General features: G+C 48.1%; 1 protein-coding gene across 9 annotated transcripts in view; it reads left to right on the top strand.

Annotated features, from left to right (window-relative positions):
- Positions 1-13379, top strand: part of IKZF1 (IKAROS family zinc finger 1) — a 77329-nt gene that overhangs the window by 58732 nt on the left and 5218 nt on the right. For 2 of the 9 annotated variants that reach the window (XM_007448325.1, XM_007448329.1), the window contains 3 exons: positions 3390-3557; positions 7723-7848; positions 10625-10759. The exons of 1 other annotated variant lie outside the window; for it this stretch is intronic. In XM_007448325.1, the coding sequence (XP_007448387.1) occupies positions 3390-3557; positions 7723-7848; positions 10625-10759 (429 nt within the window). The remainder of the gene's footprint in view (positions 1-3389; positions 3558-7722; positions 7849-10624; positions 10760-13379) is intronic. 6 more of the 9 variants (XM_007448327.1, XM_007448331.1, XM_007448330.1 and 3 more) reach the window with 5 other exon arrangements.

Here is a 13379-nt window from a genome sequence, read left to right on the forward strand (position 1 = left end):
GTCACCGAATGGGATGGGCGCGCTGGGGTTTCCTTCTGGAGGACTGCAGCTGTCCGGGGCAATCTCCTACATCACCGCCTCCGAGCGGGGCCAGGGCTGCCCTTGTGTGAGTCGTCCATTGATGACACCGTTTCACTTCCTCAGTTTTGCCGCTCAGTTTCATTTTTTTAAACTCAAGCGTCGTAGTAACACTTTCCCACCAACCTCTGAGGGCTCACGGGGGAGTCAGAGGGAGGGTAGTGGGAGAGGAACGTGCAGTAATCTGATTCTAAATGATGGGGTTTTTAACAGGAAGCATCAAGAAAAGTGTCCGAATTATGGTTATTCTGTCTAGCCCTGTGCCCACTCTGTTCCCATCTATAAGGCGGAAAGGCAGAGTCTCTCCGTGCTTTATAAATACGGCACCGCACTGGGTGCTGTTCCAAGGCACAGCTGCAATAAGCCCAAGCGAGCCTTGTAGTTCAGTGTATTTTTAAATTCACTTTCTTCTGATATAGGGTCAGAAATTTCATGATGTGAAATTTTCATGATGTGAAAAAAGACTTTCTTTTTTACCCAATTAAGTTATGAAAAGGAGCGCAGACATTTCTTACAGGGAGTCTCTGAAATGGCAGATTATAGAGTTACTGGGACTAAAAACTAAATTTTGAATTAATGATATGAAAGCCCTCATCCCAATTAAATAAAAGGGAATACAGCCTTGGAGGAACTTGGTCTAACTTAGCTACCATCAGCCGTATACGAGCGGGGGGCAAGCGATCACCAGGTCTGTCGTCTAGCTCCGGGGCCCTGATCCCTTTCCTGCTAACACCTCCAAAGGGAAACCACCTTGAGTTGAACTCCGTGTTGTCACTTCAGGGAACGCTGTCTCCTAGTCCCCAGGCCCTGTGATACATATTAATGCCAGCACAGCAATCAGAAACAAATAGATTTCCAGGAAAGCTTGCCAGCAGGATTAAGACACCAGGCCCAGCAGGATACACGAGAGCCAATGACTCAAATTAGAAGACAGATGGCACTTTCAAAGACACGGCCCCTGTCTTTCCTGCCTGCCCTGTTCTGCAGAAGGGACGCGTGGCTGGAAGGATCTGTCCTTTCTCGCTCTGCTGACTGGCTGTCCTGCACAGACGCTGGCTGAATGGCAGGGTCCAAGCCGGTGTTCCCTCCAGCCTGCCCGAGCTCAGGGGGAGCCCAGCAAGCACCTCGTCAGCACAGAGGGGATGCTTCACAATGTATGGGGTCACACTGAGGCACGCTGGTCACCAGGAGTGGCCCACATCCTTGTCACATGCATTTTCGTGGCATGAGACCACCCAGCCTTCCAGAACAGCCAGCCCGAGGGTCCCCCTGCCAGAGCGAGTGGGTGGAGGCGTGGAGGCTTTTCCCCTGCGAGGTCGACCTGGACTCTTCCTTCTTTTGTCTGCTTAGAGTTAAGCACGGCAGCCACAAACGTGTGTGTGTGTGTGTGTGTGTGTGTGTGTGTGTGTGTGTGTGTGTGTGTGTGTGTGGGGGGCTTTTCCCCTGCGAGGTCGACCTGGACTCTTCCTTCTTTTGTCTGCTTAGAGTTAAGCACGGCAGCCACAAACGTGTGTGTGTGTGTGTGTGTGTGTGTGTGTGTGTGTGTGTGTGTGTGTGTGTGTGAAGGCTCAGAAGTGTTTCTAGTAGGTAATTAACAATCTCTGTTGGACGCTCCTTGGGGCTGCCTGACTATCAGCTATTTTAATCTCATCCAGTGTGGCCTCCCAACTCAGAGATTTAGGTAGTTAGTTACTTTTATAATCACTTTCCCACCTGCTGGACTTCCTCTGCTCAGCCAAGTTCAATGTAGATCTAGATTTGGGAGAATTCTGAATATATTCTGGTTCGTGTCAAGATTCCAAATGGTCTATAATTGAATATCATTGTAAATTAGTTTCAGTTTTTCCAGTAGCACATCTGTCCTGCCCACTTAAAATTAAGAATGATGGTAATCATGAAATTCAGAGGCCAATACAGACTTTTAAATTTAATCTGGGGTAGATTTTAAGAGTACCAGATATGCTTCTACTTAATCGCCTTTGCTAAGTGCTGTCTTGTTCACCAAAATCACGTAAAAGCCAATTGGGAAAATTGACTGTACATTTTAACACATTCTTCTTTCTGAAGAAAAAATTGTTAATAGGAAGTGCATTCTCATGGTATCTCAACACCAGATATTGTGGTCATACAGAGCTCTCCTTCTTAAAAAAAAAAAAGGGAAAAAAAAGCATTTGTTTTTAAAAGAGCTTTAATGCTTACTTAAACATGACAAATGTATCCCTCTTTTAATTGAGAGTTAAATAAAAACGTTCACCGATTTTAGATTCTGAGACCTATGACTACTCAATAGCATATTTCTTGAGCACAGATGCCTGTTTATTCCTTTGTTGGATTCAGAGTTTGGGGACATGAGCTGACACACAGCAGAGGGTCCAGTGTTTTTTTGTTGTTTTTGTTTTTGTCACCACTCCAGTAGTGCCACCCCGAAAGAGTTCCTAATGACAACTAAATTGCACCTCTTAGAATATTTGTACTGAAAATATAACTGTCTTCTATGAATATGGGTAGAACAATACTAGCTTCAAGGTTGTAGGATTGTGAGGAAAGCAAAAAGCCAGAAACCTCAGTGCAGGTCAGATTTTGAGGCAGCACCACGGGGAGATTCGGGACTTTTCTCTGGACGGTGCAGACCTCCCCTCTAGTTTCTCCACTTCTCATTTTATTCAATCTCTCTCTTTCTCTCTCTCTCCCACCCTCACACTCTGTCTGTCTCTTTCCTGATTTGCCTGCATAGGGACAGACAGGTAATGGAGAAGAAATTGAAAGGGAAAATACAGGGAAAATGTAAATGAAAAGAAGTTATTATAACTGTTATAATGAAGTGCCTTTCATTTAAATATAAGAATGTAACGCTGAAATGAACTTGTGATCCTGAAATGCATTTTTAATGAGTTTCCTTTTTATTTTGCTGCTTCAGTGGCATATTTTAAAGACCCTTTGAAAAAAGCCACATTAAAAGCCCCACCAAATGCCACAACACGCAAAATTGGATATTGGTTTATTCCAAAACTGCTGATGAGGAAGAGTGGCTCTTCATCACAAAATGTTGCAGCCACTTTATTTAAATGAGTTTGAATTTGCATTGTGATGTGCCATTCTGATTTAGGGAAAAAAAATTAGATTTTCAGATCAAATTGACCCAACCAGTGAAGCGTTAAGGAACTGGCAGGTTTAGTCTGAAAGCCTCACGTTCCATCAAACCGGCAGCCGGTGGAAGTCACCGGGCCCACGGGAAACAACTTTCTCTCCACGTCCTCCCCTCGTCCCAGCGCTGAGTCCCGCTCTCACCGGCTCCCTTCTCGTCCCCACAGGAGAGCGGCCTTTCCAGTGCAACCAGTGCGGGGCCTCCTTCACGCAGAAGGGTAACCTGCTCCGGCACATCAAGCTTCACTCGGGCGAGAAGCCCTTCAAGTGCCACCTCTGCAACTATGCGTGTCGCCGGCGGGACGCCCTCACCGGCCACCTGAGGACGCACTCTGGTAGGTCCTCTGGGCGCAGGCGGGGCTTGGCTTGGGGACTGCCTGGCATCCTCTCAGGGATGCCCTGCTCCTGGGACACCGCTCCCCTGGGCGTCGGCTGCTCCTGACGGAGACAGCAGTGCCCTCCCCCATGTGCTCTGATTTCCCAACGGACCGGAGGAAATGGGTGGGGAACCTTAAGGCACACACACGTGTGCACGCACACACATGCATGCACACGTCTCATCTTAGGTAGAGTATTGCAAAAGAGGCCTCCTTGTCCCCTTATGTCAGGTAAGTGGGTTTCTCTTTTAAAGGATTTTGCCAGCTCGTACTTGTCTTGAGTGTGCTGCTAACGCCCCAAAGTTTCCAAATACGTCTCTCAATGTTAACTGTTAAGCCACCCTCGCTACTGTTTCATGCCGAGCATTTCGGGAGTCATCATGGGGCTAGTTTTCTTTGCAAAGGTGGTAGATAAGGTGATTCTGTCCTGATTGGTGTTGCCTGTTCCCTGAGGGTGCGCTCCCGACTGGGCCCAAGTGCAACGGTCACGCCAGAGGCCAGCCGAGGCCTCCGTGGGAGAGGCCAGTTTGGGGCTGTTATGAGATTTTAGTAAATGCATCCTGAGTAATCAGGGTCTCGGCAAGGTCATGGTAAGCGAGAATGTCCCACAATATTCGAAGCACTCCAGCCTGAGAGCACAGATCCACCTCTGAGTAGACTGGATCTTCTGCCCCCAGAGAAGCTTCCTTGGTGTTTCATGATCCAGTGGCCCCGTAACCTTCCAGGTCAGAAGAAGACAGGGTAGGGAACGTGTGCTGTACCAGCACGCCACCCGCAGGGGTATTTGACATCATGCCCTTCCAGCCCCGAGAGCAGGAGGTGATGGGCCCTCACCCCTGCCCTCAGGGAGCTCACTGTCCAGACTGTCCAGACCTGCGGTGGGAGAGGAAGAGGCTGTGGACCAGCTCCCCCCGACGCCCCCAGGACACCAGCACAGGAGGCGGGGATGCGTGTCCTTGGGGAATGTTGGCTTGCGCTCAGGCCCCGCTCCCCAGAGGTGATAGGTGTAGTTGATGCCAGGGTTGGGGCCGCTTCCTCGTCACGCATTTACTGAGCACCCCAGGGAGGAGACGGCAGAGCCCCAGCGTGTGCCGGGTACCGTGGTGCGAGCATCCGAGGGGCAGCGGGAGCACAGGGAGGGGACAGTCAGTCTCAGGCGGGAGGTGTCCATCCAGGAGGAGGCAGGGCTTGGGTCCAGCCACAGGGCGAGTTTCTAGGCTCACCTTCGGAAAAGTTCCCAGTGAGCATGTGGTCCTGGAAAGGGAAGTGCTGGGCATTTACAAGTGTTGTGGGGAGGTGGCCCTCCTCTGGTGGGTGGTGCCTGCAGGGAGTCAGCGGAAGGCCACAGGGACGGTGGGGGGGGTGGGTCCCGGCAGCTCTGGTTCTCAGATGCTCGGCCCAGCCATCGCCCCTCGTTCCGACCTCCTTCCTGACGGTCAGCGTGGCGGAGGCTCCCAAATGCTCTTAGAAAACTGGGATGGTGTGGGAAAGCTTCTCAAAATCTTCCGAGAAAGGAGCCACACGAAGCCGAGGAGTGGCTTCTCCACAAGGAGAGGTCAGCAGGGGTGCCTGTGGGGCTTGGGCCCTGCTGAGGGCTGGGGAGGACCTTGCTGCAGGGGACAGGAAGACAGACGGCTCCCCCAAAGCGGGATGATGATGCCGTGACAGTGAGCATTCGCAGGTGCTTACATGTGTGGCTAATAAGGAGCACATGTGTCATCCCCCCAGAGGTGGAGGTTTGCAGGGTCTCTGTAGGCTTCAGATGTGACAGTGACACCGTCTGTGTACAGAGCCTACCAGGGGGTCTAGGGCAGAGAAACTTCACAGGTGGCCTTCATGTGGATTCAGGTTGACATCATCACAGCAGTAACACTGCATTAGAGTTGTGGGATGCACAATATCCCCTTTGGTAGAAAACACAAAGACTCAGCCTTAGCTTGACACCAACCATACTGTCGTCATCCCTGGGTCACTCTGATTGGCAACAGAAATCTCTCCTGCGTATCAGTTCTATGGTGAAGTTAGAAATACCTAGTGCAGTATTTTAGCTTATTCTGGCTCCATGCCTGCTTATTTCATTTGAGGCATGATGGTATCCTGCTCCAAGTGTGGCCGATTATATGTAACAGTGGTAGACTTTGGACCCTTTATTTCTATTAGGGATCCACTGATGAGCGAGTAGACAAAACTGTAGTGAGAAAACCATCATTGATCCAGGGCTGCTGGTGATTCTGTCATCATAAAGTGTCACAGACACACGACTCCTGCAAAAAAAAAAAAAAAGACAATGACTTAGGTTCTACAAGATGATTTCACTAGAATGAAATGAGGACTTCAGCCTTTGTCTGCAAATCCAAATATGGTCACGTTCTAGTCCATTGTGAAATGGCCACACCCCCATTCCGCTAAAAACCACCATCAACCTGGTGGCTTTCCCTGGCAACCAGTGGTGGCCTGAGATTCCAGCTATAGGATTTGTCCCATACTGATAAGAGGGGCTTGGGTAGTCTGGAAGCGTGAGGAAGGGTCCCCCTCCCTTCTTCTCTGCTTTCTTTGGAAATTGCAAGCTTGGCTAGAGACCTTCTTTCCTGCAGAACAGTGGACTACACTTCAAGATATACTTTCGTTCATTTGCTTTCATGAACTTCTCATGTTCCAGAGTTAAAATCAATCATATACTCAGACAGAAATGGGTACTCAGACACCAGGCTATATGTATGGAAATTTGCTAAAGCTGTAGCTTTTCCAGGAAAAGACATTGAGTGGGTTATCTATATTCTATGAGTTTCTAAAGGCCATACTCAATAAAACGTGCGGTTTTAGGCAACATTGTGTATGTCAATGTTGTTTCTCTGATGTTAGGGATACAACACTTTCTCCAGATAAAAAAAAGATCCCTTTTCCCTCCAGTAAATGTTCCAGAAGTCAAATTTTGGTTTTCATCTAGTCTTCTTAAACCATAGTTTCTGTTCACCTAAGGAAGAGATTTAACCAATACAAGATTTGGTTAAGCCGTGTCACCAAACAGTCCTATTTGGATGGCGTCGATTTTGACATAATACTCTCAAATATGTGAAATCTAACAATATGAGGAGGAACTAAAAGGTTCTGGCTTCAGGATGGAAATTTGTATTGTATAAATAATAGAACATCCTTCATCCATTTTATCTCCTAAAATGCTATTAAAATCTTTAAACTTAGGCATGATATGAACTTGTGCTAGTCTTCTTTTCCTAAAATACCACTCAGTAAAATTCAGGAAGAACTAAACTCTGTATAGAAGTGCACTGCTCAGTACAGTAGCCACGAGCCATATGTGGTATATAAATTTTAATTTTAATTAGTTAAACAAAATTCAAACTTCTGTTCTTAGTGGCATGAGGCATACTTCGAATGCTCAGTGGACACATGTGGTTGGTGGCTGCCATATTGGACAGAACAGGTGGAGAACATTTCATTCTTCATAGTAAATTCTGTTGGACAGGACTGATCTAGAAGCCATGCCATCCCTAAAGGTCTCTGGGGAGAAAACAGAGCTTTTCCAGGTTAGAACAAGAAAATACATTTTGGAAACAAAATGCTCATTTCATTAAGGTCTATTTATCCACTGTGGTGTCTTAGAGACCTCAAGGTATTTGTTAGCACTAGTTTAGGAGTTGAATTCACTTTGGTTGCATTAGACCTGGCGCCACTGTCACTCCAGACCTAGCCCACGGTGTGGCCATGGACAAGAGGCCAACTTTGGAGTTGAGTCTGTATATTATCCAGCCAGCTTGGGCCTTCCTCACATCTCTGCTCTGTTGTCAGGCATCCCTGTTATAACACTGCAGTGGTTTGTTTCCTCCAGCTAAAGTTCAGACTTTGTGATTTAAGTAGAAGAGAATTTGTTAGGCAGTGAACAAGTTAAAATGAACAAAAGGTAACAGGAGTTCTTGGTACAATCAGGAAACCCCTGGGCATTCACATCTTTAAATTCAGTCAACTCGATGGAGACCATAATGCTTTTAGCCCTCAAGAGCAGAGGTTTTTTTGCCTTTTTGGTGAAAAGTGTATTGCATGCTTTCCCATGACATGTACGGCCGCTATTTAATCGGGGTCTTGAACTCCATTGTGTCTCCTGCAGTTGGTAAGCCTCACAAATGTGGATATTGTGGCCGAAGCTATAAACAGCGAAGCTCTTTAGAGGAACACAAAGAGCGCTGCCACAACTACTTGCAAAGCATGGGCCTTCCAGGCACACTGTACCCAGGTAAGCGCCGAGGGCACAGGCTGCCTGGCCTTGGCTCCCCCTCCCTCCCCAGCTGGGGGGAAGGAGGGCCTCCTGCCCGCTGGGATGCAGCTGGACCAGAGCACAGGCCCGGGAGCCACCACGGTTGGGATGGAGGGACGTTTTTGGCCGCTGAACTCTCACTAGGAGTGCCCTGTGCTTCCCAGCTTTCCAAGACCTCCTCTTACCAGGGAGCACGTGACCTTGAAACCCCTTCCTCTCGAAGTCTGGGGAAGCTTCTAAGATTGTAGTGACCCTTGAAAGTCGGGTTTTTTCTTTTCTTTCTGGTTTTTGGTGTTTTGGTTTTTTTTTAACCTGGAGTATCGATTGCTTCTTTGTGCTTAGTCATCAAAATAAGATGTGAAATCTGGTTTTAAAAATGATTTTTTCATGAAGTGGATCAAATAAGAGCTTTCAGGCCATGTTTTCATTCGTCAGTGTTGGCACCTGCCTGGAACATGGGATGATTGGAAGACCCTGACTGTCTGTAGTCTTGCAGCTGTCACAGGTTTCAAGGGAAGCTTGCTTTTTTTCCTCATGTGCTCTGATGCTTTGCTGTGTATTGCATCTCGAGATAACATTTGGCTCTGATCTGAGATAATGTAAAGTGAAAGATGTAAACAGAGAGAGTGTGGATCCATTTAGTCCTGAGATGCAAATTGATTCCCTTTGGTGATCAGATGGTTTGGGATTCTTCATGATGGCTTTCTGTCCTGTACTCAGATGAGATGGCTTCTCGTGTGGAGTTAGTGCTGGGTGAGGGTCCATAAAAGCCAGTGGAATTCCTGCAAGGCTACACCAGGTCTCAGGCAGGCAGTGGGTGGGAGTCTCGCTGTGCTGGGCTGGTTGACCTGTACCCTCTGTGCATTTCTCATCACCCATCCCTCCCAGGCCCCCCAGGACCAGCCCCCATGAGCACTCAGATGGGCCCTTAAGCAGACTCACCCCTCTCCATCCCCTTAGGTTGGAGCCATTCTTTGGGCTTAGGTACAGACAAAGCCTAGCTTATGAGATGTAGCAAAGATTTAATTTTTCTGAATATGATTTTATTTAGGAAAAGGCTTTTTGATCATCTGTCATAATTTCCTGATGTCTTTGTGGAAAACATGAGGTTCCCTTGAGCCTTAGGTGCACAGATTGTGTTACAAGCTTAGAGAGAAATGAATCAAATGGCAGAAGAGTCAGTGGTCTGGGAGCTCTGGGCTCATGGCCCCTCACTGTGCTGTCTCTGAGGGTCTCAGGAGGCCCCATGGCCTGGCAGAGAGGAAACCCAGCTCGAGGTGCTGTAGGCGCCCTGGACAGGCCATGGGCCTGGCTTTGCAGAGAAGGATGGATACACTGGGAAGCATAATAGCTTGTTAGATCCAAAATACTACCAGTGCAATTGAATTCTACAGATTTTATGGGTACCCCTCCTATAAATCAGGGTGTGGGCTGTTATGTTTGCCCATTTAATAAGAAACCCACATTTCCAAGGCTAAAAAATTACATTTACCAACGATAATAACCAATTTGAAATATTTTTTCAAAGTGGCGTTCATCATGAAGCAATGAAGGCATAAAATGATTAGAAATAATCTTAGCAGGTCATGTGCAGTCCATGATGAAGAAAGCTAGCAAACAATACTGGGGCCAGAAAACATGGAGGAGTCACAGGGAGAGAGGCCTGGACACTACACGTGTGTCCTCTGGGATCACAGCATGGTTTTAGCATGAAATTGGTTTGTCAATCTTATTGGAATGTTATAAAGTGTATCTGGAAAAGTAAATGAGGGAAATGGCATTTTTTAAAAAGAAGAGTAATGTCTAATGCTGTATTCAAATGTAGCTGTCATCTGGACCTCTTTGAAGAATAGACAGACAAATCAATAATAGAAATGGGTAAAACTTCCAGAGACCCTGTGATCAATCAGCCTGTCCCATCTGAAAAAGGAAGGAGCACAGAGCAGTGGGATTTCAATGGACTTTTCAGAATCGGTGTGGGAAGAATTGATTTGCCATTTGGAAGATAATCAGTTTGTATTTTTAGCTTCTTATAGCTTAGGAGAAATTGCAGGGGGATGAAAGAGCAATATTTCCAAAAACCCAACCATAAAAACTAGAACACGGATGGTTATGCAGGATACAAAGCTGTGTCTTCAATTATGGAAAGAAAGGGATGACACAGCAAAGCACAGCTTGGCTAAAAACACTTCCTAGATCAACATTCACCTCCACAATTTCTAGATTTCCTACGGTGCATGTTTTTTTGATTTTCCGGTTTGCTGTGTTCAGGGTCCAGGAGCTCTGAGTTCATTCCCATGTTGCCAGGATTGGCTGCAGCATCTCTGTGGCCAGGTTTCTCCTGCACCTCTGTTCACTGTGGCAAAGTCTGAGCCTTAGATCATTTCTAGCTGAGAGTTCTTTGACTCTCAGGAGGGCTGCTGTCAGGATTGACTGAATTAGTGGATTGGGGTGTATTTGAAAAGTTAAGAGGACTTGTCAAAGGGACACAATTACTTAATCACAGTCTGGCTTCTAGGGACAGTGGTGGTGCTTATTCCCTGGTCTTGGGGGATAAGGCAGGTGTCATTAGCAGGTGGCTCTGGTCAGCTTCCATCTGGCTGGCAGGGTTGCTAGGAAGATTAGAAATAATCTCCGTGAAGATCCTGGCTCTTGTAGGCACTTAACACATGTCATATTTAACAGTGATGATGAGACTGAATTCTTTCACCGTAAGTGTTTCTAAACTGGTCTTTCTAACTGTCTTTGACTTTAGTCATTAAAGAAGAAACTAATCACAGTGAAATGGCAGAAGACCTGTGCAAGATGGGATCGGAGCGCTCGCTCGTGCTGGACAGACTAGCAAGTAACGTCGCCAAACGTAAGAGCTCTATGCCTCAGAAATTTGTTGGTAAGAGTTAAACGTTTCCTGTCTCTTAAAAGAACAACCACGCGGGTGCTTTAGATGGTGATTAGTTGAGGGTAGAAGAAAGGAAAACATATCTCATTTTTTAAAAAGCAAACATTGGCCAGCTTAACATTTCTCAAATAACTCGGAATGGTTTTCCAATAGGCTTCTTAAAAATAACAGACCTTCTCCCAGGAGTTGTCCTTAGAGGTGGTTCTGCAGCATCTGGGGCATTCGTTGAGATCTGCCTGTGGACACTCTGTGTCCTTTGGGGGTGGCTTGTCAGTGAGCACAGGGCAGGGGGTGCACAGCCCGGAGAGCAGCCTCTCTGAGCCTCAGGTGCTCATTTTTCAGAAGAAGCTCGTAATACTCCCCACATGGGCTACTTTGAAGGCTAAAAGGGCAGAATTGCAGGGCAACTGGCCTGCGAGGTGCCCAGCAAGGAGATACCTCTGACTCTCTACCTGTGCCAGGTGCTTTCAGGGTGGGGCAGCCCTTCCTCTAGGAGGTTATTGCCAATGTAGCCATCATGCAGCCCAGACTCTGGGAGTTCAAGAAGGATGACACCTGGGCTGGAGGGAGGGGCGAAGGGCTCTGGGCTGGGGACCCAGCCTGAGGGTGTGAGTTCACAGCCACACTGTCACCTTCGCAAAATTAGTCAAACTCTCCAGCCTTGGTTCCACTCTTTACGTATATCACAGGGTTTTATGAACATAGATTAACACCAAGGAGGTGAGAACATTTAGAAGCCCTCAATGTGAAGATAATATCATGAAGATAATGTAGAAAGAGGAACATAGAGGAGAGGGTCATGTCCAGGGAGGACGACCAGCGGGGAGGGTCACGTCCAGGGAAGAGGACTGGAGGGGGGAGGGTCATGTCCAGGGAGGACGACCAGGGGGGAGGGTCACGTCCAGGGAGGAGGACCAGGGGGGAGGGTCACATCCAGGAAAGAGGATCAGTAAAAGCTTGTGAAGCTGACAGTGACCTGTCACTGGGATGGAGGAAGAGGATTTCAACACATTTTTGACAGTGGAAGAATGGAGGAGGGTTCTAGGCAGATGGATGCAAATACAGAGAAATGATGATGCCGTTTGGGGGCTGGAGGGGGACGTGTGGACATGTCCGACAAGCAGGGCACGTCCCAGGGTGACCCACGGACCCTCAGGGAAGCCATAACAGTAAAGCCCGAGTCAGCTCTGGCCACAGGTGAATGGCCTTGGAATGCCAAGGTGAGAAATGTAGCCTCAATGCAGTAGGCAGAAGAAAGCATTGATTGGAGCCACATCTTGGAAAATAGAGAGCTCGAGTGCCAAAGATTGACTGGAAATGCGAGGACGGTGGGGCTGTGGTGGAAGGAGGGAGGTATGGGGGCCGTGCCAGGACTGGGGGATGGAAGTCATGAGTCATGGGGACCCGTGTGCCATTGACAGGTTCTGGGAAAAGATAGAGGCTGGGTCTGATCTGCTCGTTTTCAAGGGCTTTCTGAGTGACGCCCCGTGGGAGCCTGGGAAACGTGTGTTGGGAGAGGGCGTGGGTCCAGCACGGGGTTAGTGGTCAGTGAGGCCTGGGGCAGCTGCTTGCCTGCAGAGGGAAGGCAGGACCAACAGGAGGCCAGGTTCTTGGGCTCCATCCTCCCTCTGACACTTAAAACAGGCTCCATTTTGATCGGGTTTTAAGTAGAGGCTTGTCATAGGCTGGGGGTTGGGAGGGGTGGGAGGAGGAAGGATTCAGTTAAAAAACACTTTTGCAAACCACCGGCTGGAGACGCAGTCTGGGGAGTTGGCCACACAAACCTGAGCCTTTAGACTGTTGCGCGGGGGAGGCCTCATGTTTTCTGAGCAGAGTGGGAGTGACGTGACGCGGAGGACCAAGTGCTGGGGGTGGGATTTCAGGTAGCACCGGGTGGAGGTGAGCCTGGAGCCCCTCAGCTCCTCCCTGGAGGCCTTGTGTGGAGGGGGCTTGGGGGCCAGTGACCAGGAGAGATGGAGTAGCACGTGTGCCCGAGGATTGTTGACAGTCACGGGCCCTGGGGAGCTGGGTACCACTTCCTCCTTCAGGTGAGGAAAGTGAGGGATGCCAAGGGCTTTATATATGGGCGTTTCAGCCCCTGCAGCTTACAGAGACTTCAAATAACTATCTGTGAAACTCCGCAGTAGCCACTGTGGGTGAGACCACAATTTAGGTGTTGTATTGAGATTTAGATGCTATTTATAAATAAATAAATAAACAAACAAACAAAACCAGAACCCCTCTGTCTGATCAAGCAAAGCTAAGGTAAAAAGAAGTCCCTGGGGAGAGGTGGACAGCACCGGAGAAGTGGCAGGGCTCCGGGGGGAACGACAGTAGACAGTAGGACAAGGATGGCAGAGTGGAGATTGGAAAAAGGGCTCAGAACTGGCTGTGTGTTCTGTTAGGTGTTCGCCCAAGAGTTTGGTGATTGGCAGTTTATTTCTAAAATAATGCCTCTTCTTGCCCCCAGATGACTATCTTACCCCCATGTCAACTTGATGGGGTTTTCATCAACCACTCCTAACCTGTGGTTTCTCCATCTCTAAAATTAAAAAGGAGATGGACCTCTAACCTCTAGAAGCGGTCTATCTTGTATATAAATTCAGAAAGA

This window comes from Lipotes vexillifer, unplaced genomic scaffold (assembly GCF_000442215.2).
Source record: "Lipotes vexillifer unplaced genomic scaffold, Lipotes_vexillifer_v1.1 scaffold1258, whole genome shotgun sequence".
NCBI lineage: Eukaryota > Metazoa > Chordata > Mammalia > Artiodactyla > Lipotidae > Lipotes > Lipotes vexillifer.